Genomic DNA, 27,723 nt, shown 5'->3' with positions numbered 1-27,723 from the left:
GGAGACCCCCCCCCCCGCTTTGTTTTTAAGCAACCTGCCTCCCAACCGCTGACGAATCAGAAGCTGGAGAAATATAGCCCCTCGTTTGCTCTGAAGGGGTTTTCACGACCCAAGCAGGCCCCGCCCCCACAGTGGGCGTGGCAGCGAGGGGGGACGCGCTGCTAGTGCGCAGTTTACCTGCCGGAAGTTTCCGCGGGTTCGCGTCCGGAAGTGACGCCTCACGTCGCTCCCTGCGCTAAGCCCCCTCTGTGGCGGCGGCGGCAGGCTGCGGCAGCTGTAGAGCCGGGCGGGGCTTTCGGCCGCGGCGGGGAGGCGGGGAGGAGGAGGAGGCGGAATATGGCGGACGGCGTGGACCACATAGATATCTACGCCGATGTGGGAGAGGAATTCAACCAGGTAGAGAAGCTCCGGGGGCCGAGGAGGAGGCCGGCGGGGAGGCCTGGCTGGGCTGTGAGGGAGGGAGGGAGAGAGGGAGGCTCTGACTGGCTGCGCTCGCTGCAGGCCTCGGCCCAGCGGAGGGAAGCCGCCGCCATTGTTGTCTGCGGCGCTCGCCGAGAGGCCTCTGCCGCTTTCCCGCCTGGCGCGCGCGGGGGGGGGGGAGCTCGTGTGGAAGAAGAGAAGGGCCGAGGGAGGGGGCGCGGCCTAGCTTTGAGTGCGCCGCCGCCTCCTCTCCCTCCCCTGCGAGGCCTCAGGCGCTGGAAAACAATGAGCCCGGAGACGAAAGTGGTTGTTGCCCACTTTCCCCCCTCGGGAGGAGGAGGAGGGGGACTGGAGCCCAGCGGCTCCGACACAGGCAGCAGCCGCTTCCCCCAGGAGGAGGCTGCGACGGGGAGGCGTGACAAGATGTTTAGCCTCCTTCGGGAAGGCTGCGCCGGAGACGAGGCTCACGAGAAGTCCAGGGCGCCGAGGGAGAGGAGAAGCATTTCCCTCGAAAGGTGCTTCGCAGCACAGCCTCCCTTCGCGCCTCTTTTCCGTTTCCTGATCAACACGCGTGACGAGACGGCAGACGTTGCGTTTTCAACATTTAATAGCTCGGTTTGCACAGGTTGTTGAAGGCTGTATGGGTATGTTTTTTACAAGCTTAGAAAATGGCAGAGGCTTTTATTCCTGTGAAGTCTATATGAGTAATGGGGCAGCAAGACAAAAAAGTCGAGAATTGTTTCTGTCCCGTAACTGTTTTGCCAATCAGTGTAGAGAAGCATCCAGTTCACTGAGTATGCTATTTGATGCTGGAAGGTTTGGTTTAGCTTCTACCGTTCTGCGTTGTCATCTGTTCACACATTTTTGTCCTTATTCTCTTATGTAGTCTCAAAAGAGTATTGTGGAGATTTTGAAAAGACTCACATTGAGCAAGGAAGTGCTCCTAGAATTCATTTCTATGCTATTTTTTTGGGAGTAGTTCTTGTGCCTTCTTTTAAAGGCATATTCTTTGTTTTCTCCCATATTTCAATGGTGTTTCAAACTGTCTTTAGTTTTCGTTTCTGGCGGCGATGGATTTAAAAGGTTAACTGGTGAAACTAATTGTACTAAAGGGGAAAAGTAACTTGAGTATCTGCATTCAAAGGCTGATATTTTCATGTTATTACAGGTGTTGTAGTTGTGTTTAGTAAAGGGAGGGGCACTACATGGATGAATATGCTAGGTCTGCCCCCTATTTGCATTCCAGTTGCTCTGTTCAAAGTGGGGAGCCCCCTGTCCTCCTTGAGGATTCCTGTGTTATTTAGAACCCTGGAAAATCCAGAGTTCTAAAATGTGCAAGAAGCCTCTGTGGGGACAGGAGGCTCCCTGCATCAGTCAATCACCATCCAACTCATGGAGTTGGTGATGGAAACACACAACCCAAGTGGTGGGTCATAGAGCAAGTGCACCTGTTCCTTTCCCCTCCTTCTATATGTACTGAAGACCTGAAGGGAGTGTAGGTGAACTAGTGTTCTGAGCTTGTGGAACTGACATACTCCATTGGATTGGAGTCCTTGGCCTTACTTATGTGTTCAGACTCCTCAGGTAGAAGCAAATGTGAGGAGAAGCAAGAGGACACTGAAAAGTCTGATTCCTCCAGTGTGTCATCAGTACACAGGTTAAAGTCCTTCGTGAATTGGAGGGCAAATGTCTGAATTGGGGAGTTTCTAATACTTGTGAAGGCTTCTGGATCCTCATACCTGACCTTGGCTCTCAAACTCCTGGAGCACTTTAGTAAATGTAAAAATGATGTGCTGGAGGGGACATAGCTTTGCTTCTTCTTAAAATTTATAAATTTATGACACCTGTTTATATGTGAGGAGACGAAACACCCTTTTAGAAGTTCTAGAAGTGTATAGTACTGCAATTCTATTTCTCTGTTTTTAATTTGGTAATACATTCTGTGCTGTCAATCACTTGAAGTTGTACACAATTTAAATCAGAATAACTATTATGCATAAAATATTAATAAAACTGTACAAACTCAGCCAGCTAAAACTTCATTGGCTAACTAAAAGCAATATAGTAGTTGAAAATTAATCTGTTCAGGCACCAAGAAATGCACTTTGAAAAAGCCAGTTTTACTTGGTGGCAGAAGACCATAGCAAGGAGAGACGAGCAAAAAAAAATTGTGTGGAAAGCATTTCATGATGTAGGCGCCATCACATAGAAAGCTCAACTTTGGTCTCACTGTTTTTAATTCTGTAAAGAAAGGGTCACATAGCTTTCTTTATGGACGTATGGTAATGTGGAAGTACATATAAATTGTTCCCCCACCCCCCAAAAAATCTGTGCAGGAGGTGTATGTGTATTTGTTGCTCAGTGAGATGCTATACTGTATTCATGTGTCATCATCAGGTAATCTGGCTGTCTAAATTGAAATGCAAATTGAACATTGTTTTTGAAGTTCACTGCACACATTTGCATCTGTTGTAGCATCTACACCTCTCATTTACACTATTGCAGACATAATAGGTCTCTTTGTTATCTGTCTCATCACACTTGGCAAACTGCAGTTCACCAAAAATTAGAAAGCAGTCATGACAATAATGGAAAGAGGAGGGGGTGGGTGTAGATGGGTGTGTGTGTGTGTGCTGTTTCCTCATATATTTGGGAGAAAAAATGGGTCCACTGTACTTTTCCGCTGAGTTAGCAAGCCATTGGCAGAGGATGACCCCTTCAAGTCTTCTACCAAAGTTTAAAGCTACTTTTGGCTACTTTGTAAAACCCCCGAAAACTTAGGGAAAAATCATCCTGTGTAAGTGGGCTCTTAGATACAAGTTTCTCAGATTGAGCCCTCTGGAGGCCAGATAAAGATTTTTGATGGAATTGGTGTAAGCCACATTGAGCCTGTGAAAAATGAATAAAAGATAACAGTGGTGCTTTAGTAATTAACACCTTTTAATGCAATGGTCTCTTTGACATGTGTAATGAACTATAAACTCTAGAATTCTGTGTAATTTTTTGAGCAATTCTATTAGGCTATCTTGGTTATTGCAATGAGTAGGAGATTCATTGGATTAATAGATTTAATTCTTTTGGTGTAGTACTGTTTTGTTGACTTCAGTTACCTCTAGCTTCAAGGTGCTATGTTTTTTAAACACTGGAAATGAAGTTTTCACTCTTTGTTAATTAATATTTTACTTGTATTATTTCTTAATTGGCATTTTTGATTGTTGAATATTTTACTTTTTAAAAAAATGTAATATATACTACTCTGGAATAAATATTATGAAGGTATGGTATATAAATACCATTAATTAATTAAATAAAGTTCTATTCAAGCCTCTCCAGAAAAAAATGAACTAAAAGTATGACATTCAATGACCTTTGTCTTCTAGGAGGCTGAGTATGGTGGGCATGATCAAATAGATCTGTATGACGACGTCATCTCTCCATCTGCCAATAACGGCGATGCTCCAGAGGATCGTGATTATATGGACTCTCTCCCACCATCTGTTGGAGATGATGTAGGCAAAGGATCAGCACCAAATGTTGTCTACACGTATACAGGAAAGAGAATTGCATTGTACATTGGGAATCTTACTTGGGTAAGTGTTCCGCTAGTTATTGCTGCAATAGGAATTGTAAGAAACTGCATTAACTCAGACCATTGACCTATCTAGTTCACTATTGTCTGGACTAGGTGCAGCCCTCAGGGGCTTCAGACAGACATGTTTCCCAGTCCTACCTGAAAGTTTTGCATGCATATTGTCTACCACTGAGCTGTGACCCTTCCTCTTTTGCTATAGGTAATGACTGTAAAGTGGACTTTTGAGTTTGTAATCATTGCTTCTTAAAGTCTATGTAAATTAGAAAATTCTTTGCTTATTTTAAACATAATTTGCTGAATTATATCACTGAGCATTAGGAATCTTTCCATTAACTTTAGAAAACAAAAAGTCAAACCAACTTAGCTTAAAAGAAGCTTTTATATCGTATGCATCAGATGCAAATAGCGTCTGCTGTATTATCTGTTCCCTTGAATGGTGCAGTGGAAAAGTGATAATGAATGGTTTTTTGGATGTGGCTTTGCTTCTATTTTGTTTTTGCTATTATGTTCAGAAATGAGATTTCAATTACAAATATTTTCCAGTGGACCACAGATGAAGATTTAACTGAAGCAGTTCATTCACTTGGTGTAAATGATATTTTGGAGATAAAATTTTTTGAAAACCGAGCTAATGGCCAATCTAAGGGGTAAGAATTTTGTTTAAATTCAACATCATTCCCATTTCTGTTCTACAGTTTGACAGGCTGCACAGGCGACTGTTTTTTTGCTTGAGAGAATGTAGCTTAAGATGGGACAGGACTAAAACAAGATTTAAGGGAGGAGGAGTGAGTTTAACTGGACAGACCATAAAGGAAGCTGAGACTGTGTTGGTCAAGAAAAGGAACTGGCGAAGCAACTGGTTCTGAGTACGGCATGAAAGCAGGCTTAAGAGACAAAAATGAAAGCTGGTCTGCTAGAAGGTTTGGGGTGTCTTGCTAATAGTAAATTATTAGGAAATGTATGGTAGCCTATTACAGTTTGCTTATATGGGGGTGGGGGAATTAGGTAATTCTTGAATAAAAAACTGACTCTTAAGTCTTCCTTCTAAAATTATTGTAAAACATTTCAGTTGAGTGACACTTTCTCAGGGCCCCATCACCACCATACATAATTCCCCCGTCTATTTCTTTTCAGGTTTGCTCTTGTAGGTGTGGGATCTGAGGCATCTTCCAAAAAACTAATGGATCTGTTGCCTAAACGAGAATTGCATGGTCAAAATCCTGTTGTTACTCCTTGTAATAAGCAGTTTCTGAGTCAATTTGAGCTGCAGTCCAGAAAAAGTAAGTGTTGCTCCCAGCTACTCATAGTGAAGTGAAAGAGCATGTTTTGGACGGAAAAATTACCATTTCGCAATTGTGGATATGTTTGTATTTGGCTATTAAGTGCTGAGAATCTGCTGACTAAGGCCTGGTTTACTGAAATGAAATAACACTGCTCAAACTATAGGTTCTGTAGACTTTTAAAGAATATTGTAGAAAGACATGGATCTTACTTTCTCTAGTACTACTTATTTTTTTGGTGATAACAACATGAATGATGCCAGCTAATTTGAGTTCCTATACATTTGAAACCTCACATTGATAAAGCATCGTGTAACTGGTGAATCCTGGACCTATTCAAACTAGCAAACGAAAGCATAAATATAATAAAATTTAAGAACAGCATAAAATAAGCCAAGTGTTGTATATTGAACACTTTTGTTTTCTTCTTTCAGCTACACAGTCAGGCCAGATGTCTGGTGAAGGCAAAGCTGGTCCTCCTGGAGGCAGTTCACGGGCAACGTTTCCACCAAGTAACAGAGGGAGGGGTCGTTTTCCAGGCGCCCTTCCAGGAGGAGATAGATTTCCTGGACCAGCTGGACCAGGAGGACCCCCACCACCTTTTCCAGGTAAAATGTTTTGCGTTATACATTGCTGCCTTTATGTATAGTTGAAGATACTGAAATCTGACTTGCCAGTTATTGCACTTTGTTTCTGGACAGTAGGATTATTTTATATTGACATACATTCTATACTGAATAAAAAAAAAACAAGTTAAAACACACACAGTATAAAAAACACTATAATAAAACAGAGCCACGAGTGTATAGTGTTGGTTCTGTTGATAATTGTTGCTGCAATATTGGACATTTTCATTAGTCCCTCTCTCCTCTAAGTCTATACTCAAAAGTTATAAGCTTTATTGTAAAACATTAGAAACCTATGGTAGTTTTTAGCATTGGCGTGTTGTGGAATGCAGGTAGCTGGGGTAGATGACACCTCTTATCTTTCCACCATGAGAATTGCCAGATTATTTGTTAACATGTGGATTCTTGTTATATTTAATATTCATATCCATATGTCAGTAAGCTTTCTCAATGCTCCTTACAAATGTTTCTGTAAATTTGGAGAAGGTTTTGCTAGAAGTAGTAGAAGGCATTATTCTTTCTTTCTTCCTTCCCATTTAGCTGGACAGACACCTCCACGTCCACCCCTAGGTCCTCCTGGCCCTCCAGGTCCTCCTCCACCTGGCCAGGTTCTACCTCCTCCACTAACGGGTCCCCCTAATCGTGGTGACCGTCCCCCTCCTCCAGTTCTGTTTCCAGGGCAACCCTTTGGTCAACCTCCACTGGGCCCACTTCCCCCTGGCCCTCCACCTCCAGTTCCAGGCTATGGTCCTCCACCAGGTCCTCCACCCCCACAACAGGGCCCTCCTCCACCTCCAGGTCCTTTCCCCCCTCGTCCACCTGGTCCGCTAGGGCCACCCCTGACATTGGCTCCTCCTCCTCACTTACCTGGGCCTCCACCAGGTGCTCCCCCACCAGCTCCACACGTGAATCCAGCTTTCTTCCCCCCGCCAGCCAACAGTGGCATACCTACATCAGACAGCCGTGGTCCACCACCTTCAGACCCATATGGCCGGCCTCCACCTTATGACAGAGGTGATTATGGTCCACCAGGCAGGTGAGTTGCTTTCCTCATTGATAGCATCTTTATTCCTCTTTAAAGAGTCTTAATAAGGAGGCTTGATTTCCTTCAAGGAAGTAAGGTTACATCAGAAAAGCTTTTCTCAAATGTGGGGATAACATTAAACCAGTGTTTCTTAAACGTTTTGAGCTTGGCTCCCCTCTTATGAATGCATGCTTTCTAGGGTCCCAAAAACCATCAGTTCCACAACAGACCGTATAGAGATGATTGATTGCTGCAGTGTACATAGCTTGCTGCTGTGTGCAGAGATCTGTGAAGTGGAGAACTGATCCAACCCAGGCGTTAGGAAACAAAATAGAACAATATACAGTCGTACCTTGGATCCCAAACGCCTTGGTACTCAGACATTTTGGCTCCCAAACGCCACAAACCCGGAAGTGAGCGTTCCAGTTTGCGAACATTCTTTGGAACCTGAACATCCAACAGGCCTTCTGTGGCTTCCAATTGGCTGCAGGAGCTTCCTGCAGCCAATCAGAAGCTGCACTTTGGTTTCTGAACATTTTGGAAGTCGAACGGATTCTATTCAGCTTCCAAGATACGACTATATGATTGTACATCCTAAAGCTACACCCCAAGAAAGCATCATTGGAACATAGCAGCAGCTTTTGCCAAATCATGCCCGCAAATCCATGGCAGAATGTATCCTTTGCTAAAGGATATTTAACCTACCAATATCTTGACTGACAAAGGAAAGAAGGCTTCAGATCAAATCCTATGTTCTCCCCTTCAGGCGTTTTGTGAACTCCCAAGGGGTGTGGGTGACTGCACAGTTTGAGAACCAGAGTGTTAAAAACAGTACTTAGACCGTCCTCATTTCCATCAGCTATGTACAGTATTTGTTTTATTTTGTTTTCATTGGTGGCTTCTTTTATGTCTTTAAACAAATGCTACATTTGTAAGCTCCCCATACCTGTGTGTGTATGTGTATGTATAATTAACATTTTAATGTTCAGCTACTTAAGTTTTCTTCACCAGCTGAAAGTTGCAATTTAGTTCCTTTAAAGTAAATCACAGTGTAAAGATTAATATAAATGTATGTTCTTTTAAATGAACAAATTTTGGTCTCTAATAAGAAAACACTCTGTGCGTCAGCTTGAGGTGTCCTGCTTTACTTTCTGCTTATCCTACATCTTCCTTGCAACTCCAGTGACCTAGAGTAATCTTTGTATGACTACTCTGATGGATTCAGACAACCATATCAGATGGCAAACAATATGAGGAATCATTGAGTTGTTTTTTAACTGAAAGAGGAACCCCGATTGTTGATCAAGTTTTATTCAGGAGATAGTTAAATTCTGTGTCTTCACTCAACTTGCGAGTTATCATTATGGGTGAAATGCTTAGAAATCCCATGATGACCTTGTCAGCTGCTGTATCAGTTGTCTACATCCACCTTTTCTTTTCCAGACTTACATAATAAACTCCTGTTGGCTTACCCTTTGCTGCTAATTTCCCTTTGCTGCTGTTTGTCTTATGTTCATGTTATACCACGTTTTTAGACGTTTATAGATTGTGATATATAAGAATCTACTTGCATGTTGTGGCATATAACAGAGGCTTTGTTGGGATAAATTTTTTTGTCAAATAACCTTCCTAGTCTTTTACTTGAGAACATTGTTTCTAGCTTTGTTAATTGGTTCATGGAATTACTGTCTAAAATTTAAAATGTTATCATTCAGCTTTTTAGAAATTTAGAGCATTTGGCATAATAACTTGGAAGACTATGCTGAGAACCCATAGTTTATAAAACCAAACTTTTTAATATTTTGTATGTCAAGATAATACTCTAATAAACAAGGGAGGGCTGAGGGGGTTGAAAGCAGAAGTAGAATCTCTGCACATAATGTCCAATATTTTCATGATGATCTCAACTACAGTCCATAACTATATTTAAATTGTCAATTATATATCATAGGCGTTTCACTGGAAATAACATGCCCATAAGAGAACAATTACATATGCCATTGTATTGGAGACAAACGAAAAATAATACTCAAAACGCAGGGAGGTATGAATTTTTAGACATTTCCTCTTATGCTAAATCAGCTATAGGATCTTGATCCACTTCTTGCTCTTAAGAGGATAGCATTGCTTATCATTCTGCATTTTCTTTCTACCAAAAGAACTAACACTCGCAAGAAAACATTTCTTAAAAGCACATAAAGCCATATAATTTTATAGTGCTGGAAGGAATATGGAGAACATAGTCCAGTTGGTGTTCCCCTGCTGATCGGAGGTATCCATCAGCAGAACAGGAAGAGAGGCAACTTTTGGCAATTCCTCCTCACTCCTTAGAGCTGCTGCCTCCCCATCTGCTCCAGAGGGTTGGGGAATTGAAGACTGGCTGATAATTAATTTCCTTCCCATTCATCTGGCAGATGTCTTCCATCAGCAGGTGAACAGCAACTGGTTACCACCAGCAAGGATTAAAATCTCATCCTAAGGCATGACTTCCTTTCTAGCTTCAGTCAAATATATTACATTATCTAGATTAGTGTGTGCCACAAAGAAACTGGAGGAGGAAGTTGGGTGGTACATCCTGAGGCATAGTAGAGGTGCCTGTAGGAGGAGAAAGGCCTTCTCTAGTCTTGTTGCCATTCTCCAGATGTTCTGTTTAAAGCAGAGACTGGCAGATGTTGCAGAGCTCAAGGGGGCATAAGCAGAATAAGTATATTTCTGTCACTAACTTCAGTTAAGTAAATAGTTAACTACTGGCACATTATGCTTATGTTAAAAGCATGAATATCTTTAGAGAACAGAGCATTCTTAATGCTTGGCAACATTTATTCATTATGTTCACTATGACAGATTAGAGTATATGTTGAGGACAGAACTCTTTGAAAGACTCGTTTACTGATTTGAGCAGGCTACAGATCTCTCTGCCTCAGTGATACATATACATGCTTGACAGATTTGTAACTATCTGTTGGAGCTTTCTGAAGATGGAAAGCAGAACATAAGTAGATTATCTGACATTTCACACTAATAACAGAGTTGTTGCTGCTGTGGTAGTGTACTTTTTCTCTCTAGCCTGCAGGTTTTGCATTGCAAATATCTTGGTTTAGAAAAAGCTTCCTCTGATTTGTTGTTTTGCTTAAAATTGCATACTAGAATTGTTAAAACAGTTGTCCTTCCCTAACTCGCTGGAGGTAAATGTTTTGAACTTGTGTGTGTTTGCAGAGAAATAGATGCTGCAAGGACGCCTTTAAGTGAAGCAGAATTTGAAGAAATCATGAATAGAAACAGAGCTATCTCTAGCAGTGCCATTTCAAGAGCTGTATCAGATGCAAGTGCTGGTCCGTATATTTTCTTCATGATTGTCTGATGTGATATCTAGGACTGTCTCTGCATACATACATATGCCTATCCACTAAAATAATCTGATGAGGCCCTTCTGTGTGTTTCAACTTTCTAAAATACAGGTGTTGGAAGCACATGACGGGCCTTTTTCTGTTGTGGCACCCAGAAAGTGAATTCACTGTCATTGGACGTTAATTGCTCTCCCTTATCTTAGTGTTCTGCCATCAGCTAAAAGATTACCCTTTCAGCACACTTTTAGCTATCTGTTGCTTAAAATAATACTTTTCTTAGCTTTATGGGCTATTTTTCTATAGCTGCTTTGTAGCTTTGCTCTCTTTTGCTGATTATTGACATTATTGTAACTTACTTTAATTATGAATGCCACCTGAGCACTTCCTTTTGGGATTGGAAAGGTCTAATATAGAGCATGTGCCTAGATCCTTCAAACAGCAGTAAATGTGTGGTTTATACCACTTCCGACTGAATCTGGGGCCTGCATAATTGAATGCTCCCCTACCCAAAAACGAAGTACACAGAGAAAAGTAGTATATCATGAAAATGCTAGAGCAAGAACACTTTTCCATTCTATTTTTTCTAATGTAGATGGTCACATACTGTATGGAGGACTATTTCATCATATTAGCCTCCTGCTAGCTCACCCATCACATTAAACCATCGTTTGAAACTGGTTTAATATGAACAAGCAGCATGCTGGTACACGCTGCTCAAAAGTTCCTGTGGCATTCCTCTTTTCCACTTTTGCTACTGCACCACCACAGATGAAACAAGCAAGTGTTTGGCTTGTCATGTTGCTTGTGGTTCATTCAGAGAGAAGCAAATCATGAGCCCAAGTTTAGGCAATGTGACAAGTCAAAAGAGTCTAGTTTGTTTTGTCTGTGGCATGGCAGCTGGGGAAGTAGGGGAAGGGTGTCATGGGAACTTTTGAATGGCATGAACTCACACACTACTCGTTCACATTAAGCCGTAGTTCATTTTTAAACTGTGGCTTATTGTAATGTGCGGACCAGGTCAGTATGAAGTTGAACAATCTTATGTTTGAACAGTTGAAGAAGGCTGGACAATGGGAAGGGATATTCTGATGTTAAGGATTAATTAAACAGTTCATTCACATTGTTTTATCAATTTTCAGCGGAGTATGGAAGTGCTATAGAAACCTTGGTGACTGCAATTTCATTAATTAAACAGTCCAAAGTATCTGCTGATGATCGTTGCAAAGTACTTATTAGCTCTCTGCAAGATTGCCTCCATGGAATTGAGTCCAAGTCTTATGGTTCTGGGTCAAGGTAAACCTTTTGTATAAAAATGGGGGGAAGTTTTGAATAAAGTTCCAGATAAGAGTTGTGGGGTTATATTAGGGAACGGACCTATTTGAGTCATGCAATGTACTTAAGTCTATGGATTTTAGTGGATCTATTCAGTGTGTGACTTGGATATCACTTATAATAATTAACTTGATGTAGCTCTAGTTTTTGTAAAGCTTAATTTCATGGTTAGGAAAATGCAGATGTAATTGGAAGGTTAGTGTCTAATGAAACCACGGTTGAACAACTTCACAGTATCTTAAAACCTAATTAAACTGTTGAAAAAACCATTGTAAGTTCTTAAAGTGACTTTTATCAATGAGGGACTCAAATTACAATAGCTGGTAGGAAAGTTAAGAGTAGGAAAAGCATAGAAGTTCCATTATCTTGAACATCAGCTGGACTTGGAATGGAATAAATTTCAATTCTAAACACCTGTACCACACTATCATTAAAGGAATTTCCTGTCCTGCCTTTTGGCTTTGCAAAGGCTCCTAACATAGCTTCGAGATTTAAAAGACAAAAGTAGAATAAAAGTCATGAAATCATATAAACCACATTAGCAGCAGAACTATTACTTGATGATAATATCACAGTGAACCTAATTGCCAAAGTTCATCTAAACAGTTTCTTTGTATCGAGACAGGGTTCTTCATACCAAAGGAAGCAAACAAATTCAGTGTGTTGTGTTTATTGCAGCAAAATGTTGCAATTTGAGAGAATTAATGAAGTAATTCCTTTTAGAAGACGTGAGCGATCAAGAGAGAGAGACCACAGCAGATCAAGAGAGAAGAGCCGGCGCCACAAATCTCGTAGTAGAGATCGTCATGATGATTATTACCGGGAAAGAAGCCGTGAACGTGAGAGACATCGTGATCGCGATAGAGACCGCGACAGAGAGCGCGATAGAGAACGAGAGTATCGTCATCGTTAAGAGGTAGGTATATTCCTCTTTTAATGAGGCTTTTAAAAACTTTTTATAGTTTTATAGAATAAAGGTTTATGGTATGTTATATTGAACACTTTCCTGATGTTGATGTTATATTCAGGTAAGTGTTAATATCTTGTCATTTCTCTTCTCTCTCCCTCCCTTTGCTAACTGAAGAAATACCTTCTGGTGTGTGAAATGTGTTTGTGTGATTTTGCTGTTTTAATGGCAGCCTGGTACTCATTAAATTTAGCAGTTCAAATTTACATGAACTTTCTTTCAGGCTTTGGGGTGTCATTTAGCACAGTGGTCTTGCCTACATATATCTTTGCATGGTAACAACATGCCAAAGGTGGCTACTGGGAAGGCTTTTGATTGCACTAGTGACCGGGGTAAATTGCCGCCACTATTGTGGTGCAACATGTTGTGACATTGCACTGATAGTGGAGTCTAGTATATAATCCTATGAGGTGCTGTATTATTTGAAACAGAATCACATAGTTAGCCCACAAGTCTATTTTAAATTGCTTTAATCCAAGCATTTGGCCTTTCAATATTAACAATATTAATCATAGTAAGAGGAAATAAGATTACACAAATCGTGTAATCTGTACCTAAATTCCTGTATATTTCAACTTTATGGATTATTTAACACATGGCTCATAGCCCATTTTCAGTTGCCCACAATATACATCAAACCCACATTTGATGGGTTTGTGTGTGGCTGTTACGCTAGGTTTTCCTGTTCCTCTTAACTGTAGTTTCCAGAATGCAGGTTATACAGTTGCATATTCAAATTAATAGATATTGAATGAAGTTCTAGCTGTTTTGTATTTTTTTTTATTGGAAAGCCTAGTACCAAGATTCAAAGGAAAATACTAATGCATTTCCAAGGGGGAGTAGCTTTGAATTTCTTTCTTGTTACAGTAGCCTCCTAATGTGATATGGCAAGCCCTTTTTTATGGTATGGGTGGTTTGCTTTTAAAAGAAAAACAAAAATCCCACTGGCCTGCCCATTCCATTAGGCTTCTAAAGTATAGCTTTGGGTCCTGGCCTAGGTGTCACTTGAAAGGAAAACATAATAGTTTTGAATAAGTTTTATAATTGGTCTAAAATATTTTGTGTCCTTTGAGTTTTATAATTAGCATGAAGCTGAAATCACTATTTTATATAAACCTTTCAGTTACACAATTTATAGCACATCCAAGCTTTTCTCATTAACTCTTGATGTTACTGTTAAGACAGGATACATTTTCTTTGGTTATAATCAGTGATGACATTGCCCATATGGTAACAATGGGAATCTTCAATTTGATGATGGGAGTTCTTATCACAGACACTTAAAACCAAAAGAATGTGTTACATGTTTAGAAATCAGTGCCAAAAATATGAAATTAACTTCACAGTCACAGACCAGTATACACCATCATTTCTAAGCATAAAATTTGATGTCCCAATCTTTTAACTCTGGAGGAATTAATTTGCTTGAATACTAGGGTATTGTGAGGGTGATTGAAGAACCATGGAATGTTAAAACCCTAAAGCAGTGTTGGGTTTTGTTTTAGAATAGATACATTTTCATGTTTGTGTACTTGTATGCTACACAGATGGATATAAGTCAAATTGGTCCCATAACAAAATAAGCAGTATTTGATTTTGATTTGAAAAGACATTGGGATGCTAAATGTCTGCTAAAAGGAGATAGGATTTAAATGAAGTGTTGTGTTTTAATCACATCACTGTAAAAAAAAAAAAAATCTGTTCCTTAAAATGGTCTTTTGTTTCTGTAAAGTAAAACCTGTGTTCTCTTGTAGATGTTTATTTTGGGCAAAGCTTTAAATTTCATGTACTTATTGCACTTGTACAATCTGTGCTATATGGTGCAAAATTAATATAAAGAAAGTTGAGGAAACAGTCATATTCTGAGATGACCATAGAACAGTCAGCTTAATTTACTTTTATAGACACACACAAACACACAGTTAAGCTTATAAGGTTTATTTTTCACTACTTATGTGAGAGATACAACTTTCCATTCCAATTTGTATGTTCACCTAAAATTCCATTACACTGTATTAAATATTATACTTTTATAACATTGGAAGGGTAAAGGTGAGAATTTACAAATCATAATTTGATTTTTACCCACATCTATGCCCCTTTTAAACTAGACACTGTTGTGCAAGCTAGTCACTTTATTGCTATAATCTTATGAACTATTGTCTGTGTTCTCTAGTGACTAAAGATTTAAGTAGATATACTGTGCTTCCAGCAGCAGAATGACAGAACTTTTCTCCCTATTATTTGTTGAATTGGTGAATGATGTGAAGGTAGTTTATGAAGGGTTGAATCCAGAGAAATGTCCATGTATCATAGTTGGTGGAAGCTTCCACCCCACCCCTTGTGGGAAGGGGTCAAGGGTCATCACTGAATGGGGTGAGTTCTAGCATGACAAGCTGGGACCAAAGAAGGAATGTCCAAAAAACAGGCAGAGACGACTTTGTAAGTGGGAGCTCTTGCTTATGAAGGTTACTTCTGGCCAGATTACTGGGCTCCCTCTCCTCTCTGCCCCCCACGCCACAACCTATTCCATTGCGTAATATCCCACAACTGGCAGGGGAGCCTGGGGTGGGGGGGGGGTGGCAGAGGGTGGAGAGGTTATCTTCCACCAGCCCCATTATTTACACATTTCTCCAAATCCAACCCGAAGTAGAATTTATTATTGAATATTTGTAGCAATTCACTAAACTTAATCTGTAGTGGAACAGTCAGATATTTTGATCAGTCACATTGGGTTGGATCTGATGCTCTTCCCTGTGCACAGAGAGGGGTTTGTTTAGGAATTGTGAGAAGTGAGCCCAAATCTAGAGAAGCTTCTCCGTTAGTGCAAGCACTCTGAAGAACTCCTAGAGCTCAGTGCTCTCCTGCCTTCTTTCTTTATTACTGTTTCTTATGTTATATCACAATCCCTCATACATGGAGGCAGAGCACTGTGAGAAGTTTTGCACTACTTCTTTTGCAAGAAAGTCCATGGAACAGTGCAAATGCATGTTGTTTTCCCTCACAATATTTTGGATCCAATCCATTGTCACCCGCACTTAGTAAATTCATAGAGATGAGATGAGTCTCTGAAATCAGATGTACCATTCCATCCTTCTTGTTTGGTGGTTATTGAATGGTGCACTGAACGATCCCATAGTGGGGTTTCTCTTCCTTTAATATGCTTATACTTCATGATGTGTGAATTGACAACATATTTCTAGCTATTGGGTTATTTTGAACGTGTTCATGAAACTTATCATTTTTTGTTACGTCTTTTGTATAATGTCAATATAAAAGTACAAGAAAATTGTGAATATTTTCAGATGTACCTATTTTCTTGTACTGATCTGCTAGAAATTTTGGCAACATGTGTGCAAACCACAAGCATGAACATGTTTGTGTTGGGTCATATTTAGAGCAAACGTTAGCAAAGGTTGAATGTGTAGCGATAGAACAGTGACAATCTTAGGACTGCTTCAGACATGAAAACTAAATAATCACATGCGATAAGGTACTTACTGATCTCATGCTTTATCCTAAGCAAGTGCTCTTCTGTAGGGAATTCATAATGATTGATCTTAGGCTCTGATGTGAATAAAATGATGCATCAGCTAAACTGTCAGTTTTTAGAAGTCTAAATGCTACATACTATTTGTTAATTTGTGGTTATTAAGGTTTTTAAAGTCAAAGTAGATTGGTATGGAATTGAAAAAGAATGAAGCACCCTAATGTTGATTGACCTGTATGTTGAGTTTGAGCCCCTTTTTTGACATAACACTTTTCTGTATTCTGTTCTCAAACCACCATAAGCAAAACTCTTCAAATGATAAGAGTTGTTTTAGTGTGCCAACCAAGAGGCCAGTTTGTATAAAAAGTGATTTGTTGTTCTTTTTTAAGTGTGTTCACAAGCTGTCTTTTATATGTGTAGTAAGAATACTGAAAAAAATATTGTTACAAGTCTGTGTTCATGAGAGGTAATTGAGTGAATGCTCCTGTTCACACCCTGTGATGTGTGTTGAAAATATGCAGTGTTTGTGAACATGGTTTACCCTTCCTGAGCCCGCCTTCCATCCACTCATTGGACATTATGCAGGTATGAAATCTAAGCCCATAGGTCAAATCTGTGAGATCCCAGCTTCTCAAAAACAAGCAGTAAAGGTCACACCACTCCAGTTCCACTTTCCACTGTGCATACACTCTGTACACATTAAGGCATTGAAGTAGGGCAATTATATGTTGTGTATCAAATGAATGCAACAATATTATGAGGACGTTAATTACTTTCTGTTCATGAGACTAGTAAGCCCTACTTTTATATAGACGGGCACCTCTGCTGGACTAGTCGATACAGACCTCCAGAACGAATTAAGTTCTTAACCCGAAGTACCACTGTATTACTACCCCTTTTTAAAGAGGCAGTGATTATTCTAAAAAGGTTAGAAAGGTTTATTTGCAAAGTGACAAAACAGCAAGGGCTATGTTTCTCTTTCTCCCTGTTATAATCCAGAATATTTTCCTTGGTTTTAAAAATCTTCATTCCTAAAATACATGTTGCTATTTGTATTTGAAACTCACATTGTTTTTTGAAACTCATTGTAGGAGGCCATATGGTTCAACATCATTTTTGCTGTAACACATTTATTTATAGTATTGATTGCACTGCTGCTATTTGGAGCTCATAGGTTACAAATTGCATTTGCACAGTAAATAATTCATTATGCAGATAAAACCATCTACTATTTCTGACAAATTTTTAGTGTTAATTGTGAAATAAATAATTACTTACTGGTATAGTGCATAATCCCCAACGTGTTAAAATTTGCTGTTAAGTTTGTGTTATGGGCTTCATGAAAATCCAGTTTCCTCATTGTCTGTTTTTCATAATCGTTAGTTAGTACAAATTACTTTGTTCAGTAGATGTACAAGAAGCTGTATTGAAGACCCTCAATCCTTTCTGGTTTGAAGTGGCTTAATTTTTGTGATGGCAGGGTATTGAAGTTGTTGGGAAACCTTATTTGGGAAGTGACCTGGCCTGAAACTCTTGTTTATTGTGGTTTGAGAACAAATTGTGTTGTTTTTTTAAACAAAGAAACTTGTGTATTCACCATTTTACTTGTTGCAGTCTGAGTTATACTAGTCTTTGTCATGCCTCAGTGTGAACATATATATATATAAAGTAGACTATAACTAAATTGTGACATGTGCAAAAGGGAAAATGGCTAATATAGCAAACCCTTAATGAGGGTATTTTTGTGCATTGAACTGGGTTGTCACTACTAAGGGTTTAAATAATGTGCATTTCTGACTAAATGTATTGTAATGCTACAAATCTGCAAAATTCCTGTTACGAGAGTAAGTGGAAGTAGCTTCAGAACTGTGGTCCAAATTTATTAGGCAGATTAGCAGAGTTTTTCACTTGGAACACACTAAATTGATAGTTTTTACTGTGCCTAGTTAATAATTCTTTTGCTGTGTCTAGTTAATAAATTGAGTAATAAGATATGGTTTTATGAAAGCTTAAGCACCTGGGGAATTGGTTGAATGCATTTCCCCACACACCCCTAAAATGCTGTTGAGTGTTAAGGTTAGACTGATACACATATTAAGCACAATAGTTGCAGGGGGAGAGATGCCAAAATATGAAAGACTAGCTATTAGAAAAATAGCTTGTTGTAAACAAAAGTGCAAACCTAAAGAGTCACAGAATATTGACTTGCAATTTCAAGTTGTTGCATCAGTGTATGATTGAAAAATAAGATTTGTGTCCAGTGCTGCAGCTCTGCTGGTGCAATGGACTTCTGTCACACAACAAAGTCTCTCTTTCTAACTTGTCCCCTCCATACCCACCCACCCACAAACTCATATCTGGAGAGTTAGGGGGCCCACAGAGCAGATTGGGGGTTGAGGAGAAGTAGAAGTTCCATTGTGCCAGCAGAACGCTGCTGGTGTAGCATTGGATACAAGCCTAAGTTCTTGAGTTATAATATGAATGTTAGTCTCATTTGTATGGAGTTCGATTTACAGCTATGGACTTTGAACTTAGTGAATAAGGTAAAAGGGAAATTCATTCTCCTGCAGATATAAAAATAAACTAGGTTTAGGGGTTGTGTGTGGGCCATCAGTGTCCTTCACCTTGCATGAATTTTCCCCTGCCTCTTCTCTGTATTTGGCCTACAGGCCTAGATTGTTGCCAGTGCAGAGGACACTCTTCAACTCATTTTTGACAACCTAATTTAATCAGTGTTCTCAGGTGACTTTTGGAGCACAAGGATGATTCATTTACCTAGGTTTGGTGTTACAAATGGTCATTGCTAACGTAGATTACAGTGAGGGGGGGGAATTGATGTAAGACAAGGAATTGGCTGGGAGGGGTGAGGAGATGCATGTGATCTTACTTCCAGTTCCTAAACCAAGCTTATTTTTATATCTTCATTGAGGTGATTTAGTAATAATGATTGCTTGGGTACTCAAAGGAGTAGCTAGGGTTTTATTGCTGTTTAGTGATGTTAATTGCACATTCCTTTGAATAGCAAAAAAGGTTGTTGCTTTTACAGCTTCTATCTGCATATCGCAGCAGAGAAAAAGTTACCCTGTGAACACATTCACCCAATTAAAATGTAAATTAAAATGTTCTATAATTCAAATTTATAATTTGATTTTAGATAAGGGACTATACTTTGTGAAGGAGACTGGTTTCCTACAAAACTCATATTAGAACAACTTCACTGAATAGCAATATTCATGTAAAGCTATTAACTCCTTGCCTAAATCACTGCAAAAAGAATTTATGCTTGTAGCCTATTTTGTATTATACCATTCATTTGGGTGTAGCTATTATAGATTACTGCAATGGAATTCAGTGAGTTTTCACTAACTTATTTATGTTAAAATCCTTTAAAAGAACAGAATGTGTATCAATTCATGATAATCCCTAAGATACTTTCCACATAATGAAACCTAAATTTTCTTGTATTGACAGTCATTTAAAAAATGTATTTACTGTCTCAAATGAAAACTGCTACAGACACATAGCACATTATGGTACAACAATGAAATTCTTTTCTCCTGTTCAGAATTCCTTTAGAAGCAGTAAAGACACTTAATAAACAGAATATAAGAGTGTTGAAAGAGTGGGAAATCCTAATATGCAGTTTTGCAGCTGTCATTTCACTCTTCTGAAAGTGAAGTTCACTAGCAACTTGTTTTTCAGTTGGCTGCTACTAAAGAACAATATTGCCTTACTGTTAAAAGGCAGCTTTAAAAGAACTAAGGATTTGGTGATGTCAAAAAGCAGAATACTTAGTCATTACTGAATACTTGAGAAACTAAAGAAATTATCTTAATCCTGCATATTGATTAGTTATATAGCCTAGACTTTATTAAAAACAATATGTGGGAAGAGGAAAACTTCTGAAGTTCTCATTATTATCATAAACTTGTTTTCTAATCTAAATTGATTTTGTTTTTTTACTAAGGGTGACCTTATGACAGCTGCATACTGCTACGCGTTCTGACTATATTAATATGCCTGAATTTGAAATGACTTATTGATGTGCTTCTTTGCAAATTTGATTTTAAGCTATTTTAAAAGCTTTTGGAAGTAGATGTGAACCACTGAAAAATAACTTACTGCATTGTAGTTATTAAAAGTTTTGCATTATCCTAAACCCATTTCTTTCTGGAAGTATGTTCCATTGGGTTCAGCATGGCTTACTACTGAGGAAGAGTGTGTAGAGTTTAAGGCTGCACTCTTACTTGGGTGTAAGCACCATTGAAATTAGTGGAGCTAGCTTCTAAATAAAGTTGGGAATGGAAAATGTATGTTTAAAGTTATCTGAGTAATGTTTGTGCATATATGAGCTATTATCTATTTACTGTGGTTTTTACATAAGCAGTTCTGATTCTTCAACGTGATGGTTTTTAATACGTAACTGTTTACCCCTCCTCATATCTTTGGCATAATGTTCTTAAGGAAGGATCTGCAGGCATGACTGCTGTAGGTACTACTTGCTTTCCAGTATGTATGTATTAACCTGCATCTAAAGAAACCCTGATGCACAGATATGGGTAATCTGAGATGCAGGTATGTTATCCATAAAGTCATACCTTGGTTTTTGAACAGCTTAGTTCACAAACAACTTGGAACTCAAACATCGCAAACCTGGAAGTAGGTGTTCCAGTTTGTAAACTTTGCCTCGGAAGCCGAATGTCCGGCGTGACTTCTGATTGGCTGCAGGATGCTCCTGCAGCCAATCGGAAGCCACGCCTTGGTTTCCAAACATTTCAGAAGTCGAACGGACTTACGGAACGCATTCTGTTTAAAAACCAAGGCATGACTGTACTTTGTTTCCTAAGAGTAATGGTGGTAGTATATGCAGCAGTAATGTCAATTTTAGAAAGTGTGGAGCTTCCTTTAATCTCATTGGCCAGGATCCAAAGAACTCTGAAAGGTGGCTTTGAACTTGGGTTCCTGCCCCCCACATCACCATCCCTTCACTCTGTTCAGTGGGGCAAGTTTCTTTGGAAACCGGGAGATTTCAAAAATGTTTGTGTTATAGCATGAGGTCTGCAGCTCAAAGTGGGTTTAAAAAAAAAAGTATAAACAAGCCCTTGGGGTTGCCTAAAATAGCTTTTTGGATCCTGGCCATTGATTTTAGTGTAGCTTGCATCCTATGAAAACTTCATCAATGTCTCTTCCAAAGCACAGAAAGACGCTAATAGTTATAGGATGAAATTGTACAGATCTCTTGCTATAAAAGAGTGATAGTATTTGAACTGGTCTAAACATTCCAAAGAATGGCAATCACTAATGTGGCTGTTGGCTATAAACATCCTCAGGGAGATTCTAACCAAGTAAAAGCTGGTCACCCATTACCTCCAGCCATGCACCAAACTGAACCATATCTCCCTCGTTTTTTTCACATTTATATTTGCGTATATGAATCTGTTATTTGCTGCCTCTCTGGCTTCCACTAGTTATTCAATACTGAATGTGGACAAAAGGGTGAGATCAATGTAACAATTTTTGTTTTGTGATAAAGTTCTGGCTTACATTTTTTGTGTGCTATTTAGCTGTTGCATAGCTTCATTTATGATCTTACAAATCAGCTAAAACTAATGTAATACACCAATTTGGCTGCCGCATTATCCTTTGTTTTTTTCTTATTTTTGAGCAGAGGAAATGTTCCTCTTTACTAGTTTTGTAAAATGGAACATTTTCTGTATTTATCAATGGCTGTGCTTGGGTGCCAAACTAAACCACACCAGTGTGATGTGAATAAATCTAGGCAAGCCTCAGGCCCATGCACACTCTCGCCCCCCCCCCAAACCCTACCACACGTTCAGAAGGGGAAATGTAAAGGTTTCCCCTTTTGCTTAGCACACTTTGCCATTCTATCCAAACTGACAAATTATGGTTTTCCATTGGCTTTTTTGAAACAAGCCAGTGTGAAACAGTTGTAGTTAAGTGTGTTAGGGTGAAATGGCAAAACTGGTTAAGTAAAGGTGGAAGTGAACTCTTCTGATCTATTATTCCCAGTGGAGAAATGCATGTCTAAGGCTTCCCTAGACACTTTCATGTCATACTGAACTAATGATTTAGTATGACATCTGAATGCTGCCAATGATTAATTTTTTCTGCATTGCTGTAAATCTTTGGACTGCTTTCTTGAAAGCTGTAGTTTAGATTATTTTCGAGCCAGTAGCAGCGGTCTCATTATTTACATTTCCATTATGCTGAAATTGGTGCACGATTTGTGTATGTATAGTTAAACCAACATTTTTTGTTTGCTGTGGGACGTAGCAAAATCTACATCACAAATTTTGACACATTACAGCTGAAGGAAGAGGAACACCTCACCAGACAAGAAACTTAACTTCACGGAAAGAGGCTTGTCCAGCAGTTTGCTTCTTGTGATCGAACAGAGCCTGTAAAGATTCATGGATAAAATGAACAGGAATAGATCTGAATAAGCAAATCTGCATACATGGTAACCAGTAGCTCTCTTACCTTTTTATGTTGCTTAGCTGTTTTATTTGAAGGAACCTGTGTGATTTAAAACGTATAGCTTTTTGCAACTTTATTACTGGTTATATACATTTGACAATTAAAATGTGCAAGCAATTGAAAAAAGTCTAGTAAATGCTTGTTTTTATAGTAGTTCTTGTTTAAATGTTCAAATGATAATGTCTGTAAAGAGCATCAATCTGATTACAATAGATGTAGTGTTGTAATAAACTGTTTAATGGGGCTGATGTGTAAAGCTGTTCCAAGTTATTTGATGTTTACACCTCAGGGAGCGTCTTGTGTTCAGCAATATTTAATGGTGTTATAACAATGTCTCTAACAAAACATAGCATATTTTTTGCATATGCATCGACTTGTTGTATTTGCTGAATGATTAGCAGTTGTCAAACACTTGATATTGATACTAGAATAGTGGTTACATTTTTTTTAATTTAGCTTTTTTGCATAGATGGCTTGTGAATTTGCTGAAAGGTGCGCAAATCTGTAAAAACTGTAGATTAACATTCTGTAATAATTCAAATAGACTGAACTTTCTTTAAAGAATATGAAGTCTGAAGTTGAATTCTGGTTTACTGAAGCCTGTCTGTTGCAATATGCAACACTCAATACTTTGTTCAAGCATACAATTGGCCACTTTTAAATAATGCTGCAATAATTTACAGTTTTTTGTGCTAATGCTGTGTCCTGCCTCTAGAGCACTAGTCATTATGTACCTAGATATATATGCCAGTTAAGGAACTGAAGAAAATGTTTCTCCTTAAAAATAATAATCAAGATTTCAAACAAGCTTTTTTGAGCAACAAAATTTCCTGTCCATAAAAAGAAAATGCATACATATGCTTTGTATAACTAATAGTGTAATAATTTGCCCTAACAAATAGTTTGTGATCTAATGCACCCCACAAACTAAAGAGAGCACATTTTAATCATAGGTTTAGCACATGTTGCTTGATTGTGGACTGTTTTCTTTTAAAAATACTTCTTTTTCCAAATTTTGCTAGTTCCTGCCTACTTTCTAATTATTTCAGTTATAGTTTTAAAAGTTTGTTGATCAAATATTTGAAGCATTATGACATGTAATACTCAGTAAAATTACTTGTGGTATACGAATACTTGGATATTAAATTAAATGAAGACCACTTTACATGTTTTAATATCAAACTCAAGTTTACCATCAAGCATACCCTTAACAGAACCGTGACCAATCCCAACTTCCTAGCCAGTGCACTTGTGTAATAGATGTGTTTACAAACGTTCGTCACATTCCCACTTTCCTTATTTAGGTGTACATATAAAATATTTTAACTGTATAACAAAGACACAGTGTATCAGTCAGACCTTAGAGACATGTATAAAATCACACTGTTTGTGTCTTACTAAACATGGAAGCACTCAAGTTACCGTCTCAAAGCCTGTATCCCAATACAACTAAAAATTTATATAGTTGAAAGAATCCGCTTGACATTTGCACAGCTCAGGTCAATGCAGCTGATTTACTCTTTCCTGGCCAATATTGTTTGACTTGTGTTTAATAACTGGAGTAGATGGTTATTTTAACTATTAGCCATTTTGTACGCTGAAAGTTTTCTTATGGTCCATTCATGCTTTGTTAATAGATTTCCTAATTTGCCACGTTTCTTATGTGAGATGTTGGGCTTACTTTGAAATATTATTTTGAACCCACAATGCTTTACACAACTGTTTATCTGACAATAACGCCTAAATTCATTTTACTCTTGGGTTTGATTATACACAGAAATCAAAGTGAATTGAAGCAAAATATCAGGGATTTCTCATTTGCATGAATTTTTAGTCCTACAAAACCTGATAATGTATACATTGGGGTTGTTTGCTTTGTGCAGGGATGAATGTGAGTTCTGTCTATGGATAACTCCAGATAATCAGGAAATTGGATGTTGCTGCAGTACCTTGCTATTGTATGTCCATGTTGGGGTGGTTGTTCCAACTTTAAGAAATCCAATGTAGTATTGCTTTTAACTAGCTGGGATGTGGGCAGACAATCTGGATTAAATTGTACTGGAAATGGCTCAAGATGGAGGAAAAACAGGTAAGTTAGGCGTGCAAATGCTATTTGAGTAGTAATTTCAAATATTCAGTAACCAAAATTAAAATAATTTAAAGTCATAATTTAGCTTTCTGTATGAACCCTGGAGATACTGTTGTGTATTCATTGTCTTACATTTTTTCCTATAGCGATTTCCATTGCTGGCAATGGAGCTGCCAAAAATCAAACCATGAAATAACTTTTTGATATGTGTAGGCTGAACATTTAACTTGTGTAAGTAGTAAAGAGTCATAGTAGTTGTCTTGTGAGTAAAACTTGTTTTCTCAAGAACTCTTCTCAGTTTTCTCAGTAATTTTTTTAAAAAGGAGTCCAAAGATGTTTAGACAAAAAAAGTGAAAGCATTTTACTTGTGATAATCTCTAGAAAGAAGTTTGTGCATTTATCTTCAGCCTGATAAACAATGCTCCTGATGAAATAATATTGTAAATAGCTACCAGATAGTAAAATAAAATCTGAGTAGTGTCTTGGTTTCTACTGCAGTGGGCTTTGGTGGCTATATTAAATCTGTTTCTGTTAAGAAAATGTAAATAAACTTTAGGAAGTACTTAATAATCTGTATATAGGTTTTAATAGATAAAAGTGATAGCATTAATGGCTATTTTAAAATAAATTATCTGACTGGTGGCCTCCTCCTGGATAGTTGTGCTGACATCTGCCCACAGTGGTATTGTAATATAAGTCTGCAATGTTGTGCAGTGTTGCAGAAGTTACTGTTTCTGATACTAACTAGAAATTACAACTGGCACTGCAAACCAAAATAACTTTTGACTATTCACTGTCTATTTAGTTGTATATTTGAGTGCTTTCTCCAATAACATGAAAGGCAAGCTTTAAATGTCCTGTATGTTGATTGACTTCAGTTAAAAAATCCATGTAAATATTGGACAAGCTTTCATTTTTCACTCATGTACAGTTTAAGCAAACTTTTCCAAGTTTTATATATAGGATCTTAGTCACACTGTTTACGTGGTAGGTATTTAATGATGCAGAGAACATATAGCCTTAAAATGCAGCTTTAAAAAGTTACAGCGTTAAGCATCCTCTGTAAAATTTACAATTTTCTAATATTTGAAATATTCATAGTTTTTAGTAATCTGAGAAACATGTTAGTAGAATAGACTGGAGTTTTTGAAAATAAGAAAATTATTAAAAACCTGATTTTTAGAATGAAGGAAACAAGCAAGATGCTTTAACATGTTAGGAGTATTTTATATATTGGACTTTAGTGCTCCTTATAATTTTATACACATACAGGAGCAATCACATACATATCCTAGAATCCATGAATCTCATTTCAAGCTGCTCTCTCTCGCTTTGTAGTTGTCAACTTTTAACTTGAAACAAAAATAATGCCACTGCCCATAATAATGTACTGTGTACTATTTAAATAGCTTAGCTTTCAAGCCTTTTTGGCTCAATATCCAGTTGAAAACCAGGTTTCGTCAACTTTTGGTGATCTAGTTTCTGTCAGCTGAGAAACTTTGTGTTGTATCCAGCCAAAGCTCTACTCAAGAGTAGGCCCATTGCAAATTAATGGACCAAAAATCAGTAATGTTCATTGATGTCAATGAATCTTCTCTGAGTATGACTGGTGTTAGAGACATCCCTTTTATCCAAAAGCCTATTCAGCATCCAAATTCTATTTGGCTGTAATGGACACATTTGGCAGTAAAGCACATCTGGGCACATCTGTGATCTCATCTTACACAAGTAGCATTAAATGGGTGAGTTTTCTGACACCACATTAGGGACAGTTTCTCACTTCAGTACTTGAACATACTAACATCATTTTCAAAACCTTCAGCTAAAATACTAACCCAAGTCACCACTGAGAGTAGCATGTTGTACACTCTTCTTTGGGAATGAATTTCACATTAATAGGTTTTTTTCTGATTAACTTTATAAATGTAATACAGTTTATTCATTGCAAGTGTATTGCATTTAAAATTCATTTTTGTCAGTGTTTTATTTTCCAGAGTGCCTGTGGAACAACTATGTTCCCTTAAAGATTTTTACATGATTTTGGTTGGGTTTCACTACGTTAAGTTTTGCCCAAATGTGTACTCGCAAATAAAGAATAATAATACCATTTGCTATAGTTTGTAAACAGTTGCTTACATTACAGGTTTTAGGTTTATTGGTATGCAAGCAAACATTTTTTTTAATGGGCAATGGCTTTCTAATACCTGAAGGCTCAAAGAACATCTTGGTAGTGTTGAGTTTCTGGACACTCGAATGTCTTCAGAAGGTAAGAAGAGGGTGTCCTTTCACATCAGCATATGTGATTTTTTATTTTTAAAAATGCGAACTCCATCATAAACTTTGGCTTGTCAAAATTCTTTTCACTTCCATATATTTTAAATTAAATTACCTTTCCTTCCAGTCTTTAGGCAACTATTAGGAATTTGCTGTCCAACCATTTATTGGTCTTTAAACTGCAAAAGAAGTTACCTTGTATTGAAGAAAAATAAATGCATTTTTATGAAAGCTTAAGTCTGCCTTGTGTATTATGTTTATGCAAAGTATATGGCGTTTTAAACAATTAAGGTGTACAGTATTTAATAAGATTGTGGTTGTGAAATATGAAGCAGTTCTTACTAGGAATGAAAAATGACACCTGTTGAACAAAGTAGCTTGAGAGAGAAAATGGAAACAGTCGCAAGTTATGGTACCTATTAGTGACAGTTTTTAGTCTTCATCAGCTTCTGCTGCTGTATAGAAACAGCCAACTTGACTGCTATTTAACTGCTGGAATGGGAAAGCCTCAGCTGTTGGTAATATATACTAAATCAACAAAGACCTAAGCAACTTACCAAACACTAAGAACAAGTTGATTGTGTAGCCTTATTGGAGTTCACCGATTGGGTCTGCGTTGCTCCGGGACAGGAGGAAGGAAGTCAAATGACATCGAGTTGGTTCAAAGAAAGAGTTTATTCTGCTCTCTGGATAGCAGAAGGCACTTGCGTGATCAAGTCCACAGCAAGTCCAAAGAAATGACAGGTTTCATGCAGTTTATATATCCTCCAGGCACCCTCTCACT

The 27,723-nt window shown here is 38.2% G+C and overlaps 1 protein-coding gene across 9 annotated transcripts; it reads left to right on the top strand.

Moving 5' to 3' along the window:
• The first annotated feature begins 201 nt into the window (after window positions 1-201).
• CPSF6 (cleavage and polyadenylation specific factor 6) lies at window positions 202-27,170 on the top strand. 9 transcript variants are annotated; one of them, XM_083463578.1, is made up of 11 exons: window positions 202-396; window positions 3,801-4,010; window positions 4,556-4,659; window positions 5,147-5,292; window positions 5,727-5,900; window positions 6,459-6,954; window positions 8,894-8,986; window positions 10,159-10,274; window positions 11,429-11,582; window positions 12,348-12,537; window positions 22,407-27,170. In XM_083463578.1, exons 1-10 carry the CDS (start codon window positions 337-339, stop codon window positions 12,532-12,534), a joined length of 1,740 nt encoding a protein of 579 aa, XP_083319704.1. In that variant the 5' UTR covers window positions 202-336; the 3' UTR covers window positions 12,535-12,537; window positions 22,407-27,170. The 9 variants fall into 9 exon arrangements, 6 of the variants coding, with proteins under 6 accessions (XP_083319704.1, XP_083319702.1, XP_083319707.1 ...); XM_083463576.1 differs by having other exon boundaries at window positions 12,345-12,537; XR_014516600.1 differs by having other exon boundaries at window positions 238-396; window positions 12,345-15,322; window positions 15,515-27,170.
• The last annotated feature ends 553 nt before the right edge of the window (window positions 27,171-27,723 follow it).

This window comes from Podarcis liolepis (genome assembly GCF_965112155.1).
Source record: "Podarcis liolepis genome assembly, chromosome: 10".
NCBI lineage: Eukaryota > Metazoa > Chordata > Lepidosauria > Squamata > Lacertidae > Podarcis > Podarcis liolepis.
The sequence above is the reverse complement of the archived record's forward strand: the minus strand, read 5'-3'. Positions and strand labels throughout refer to the sequence as shown.

What these genes read in the sequence shown, in the direction of transcription:
- CPSF6 (XM_083463576.1), top strand. Translation starts at nt 337, where the DNA reads ATGGCGGACGGCGTGGACCACATAGATATCTACGCCGATGTGGGAGAG. An exon ending in TGGGAGAGGAATTCAACCAG is followed by an intron (nt 397 to 3,800) that starts GTAGAGAAGCTC and finishes TTTGTCTTCTAG; the next exon opens with GAGGCTGAGTATGGTGGGCA. An exon ending in ACCCCCACCACCTTTTCCAG is followed by an intron (nt 5,901 to 6,458) that starts GTAAAATGTTTT and finishes CTTCCCATTTAG; the next exon opens with CTGGACAGACACCTCCACGT.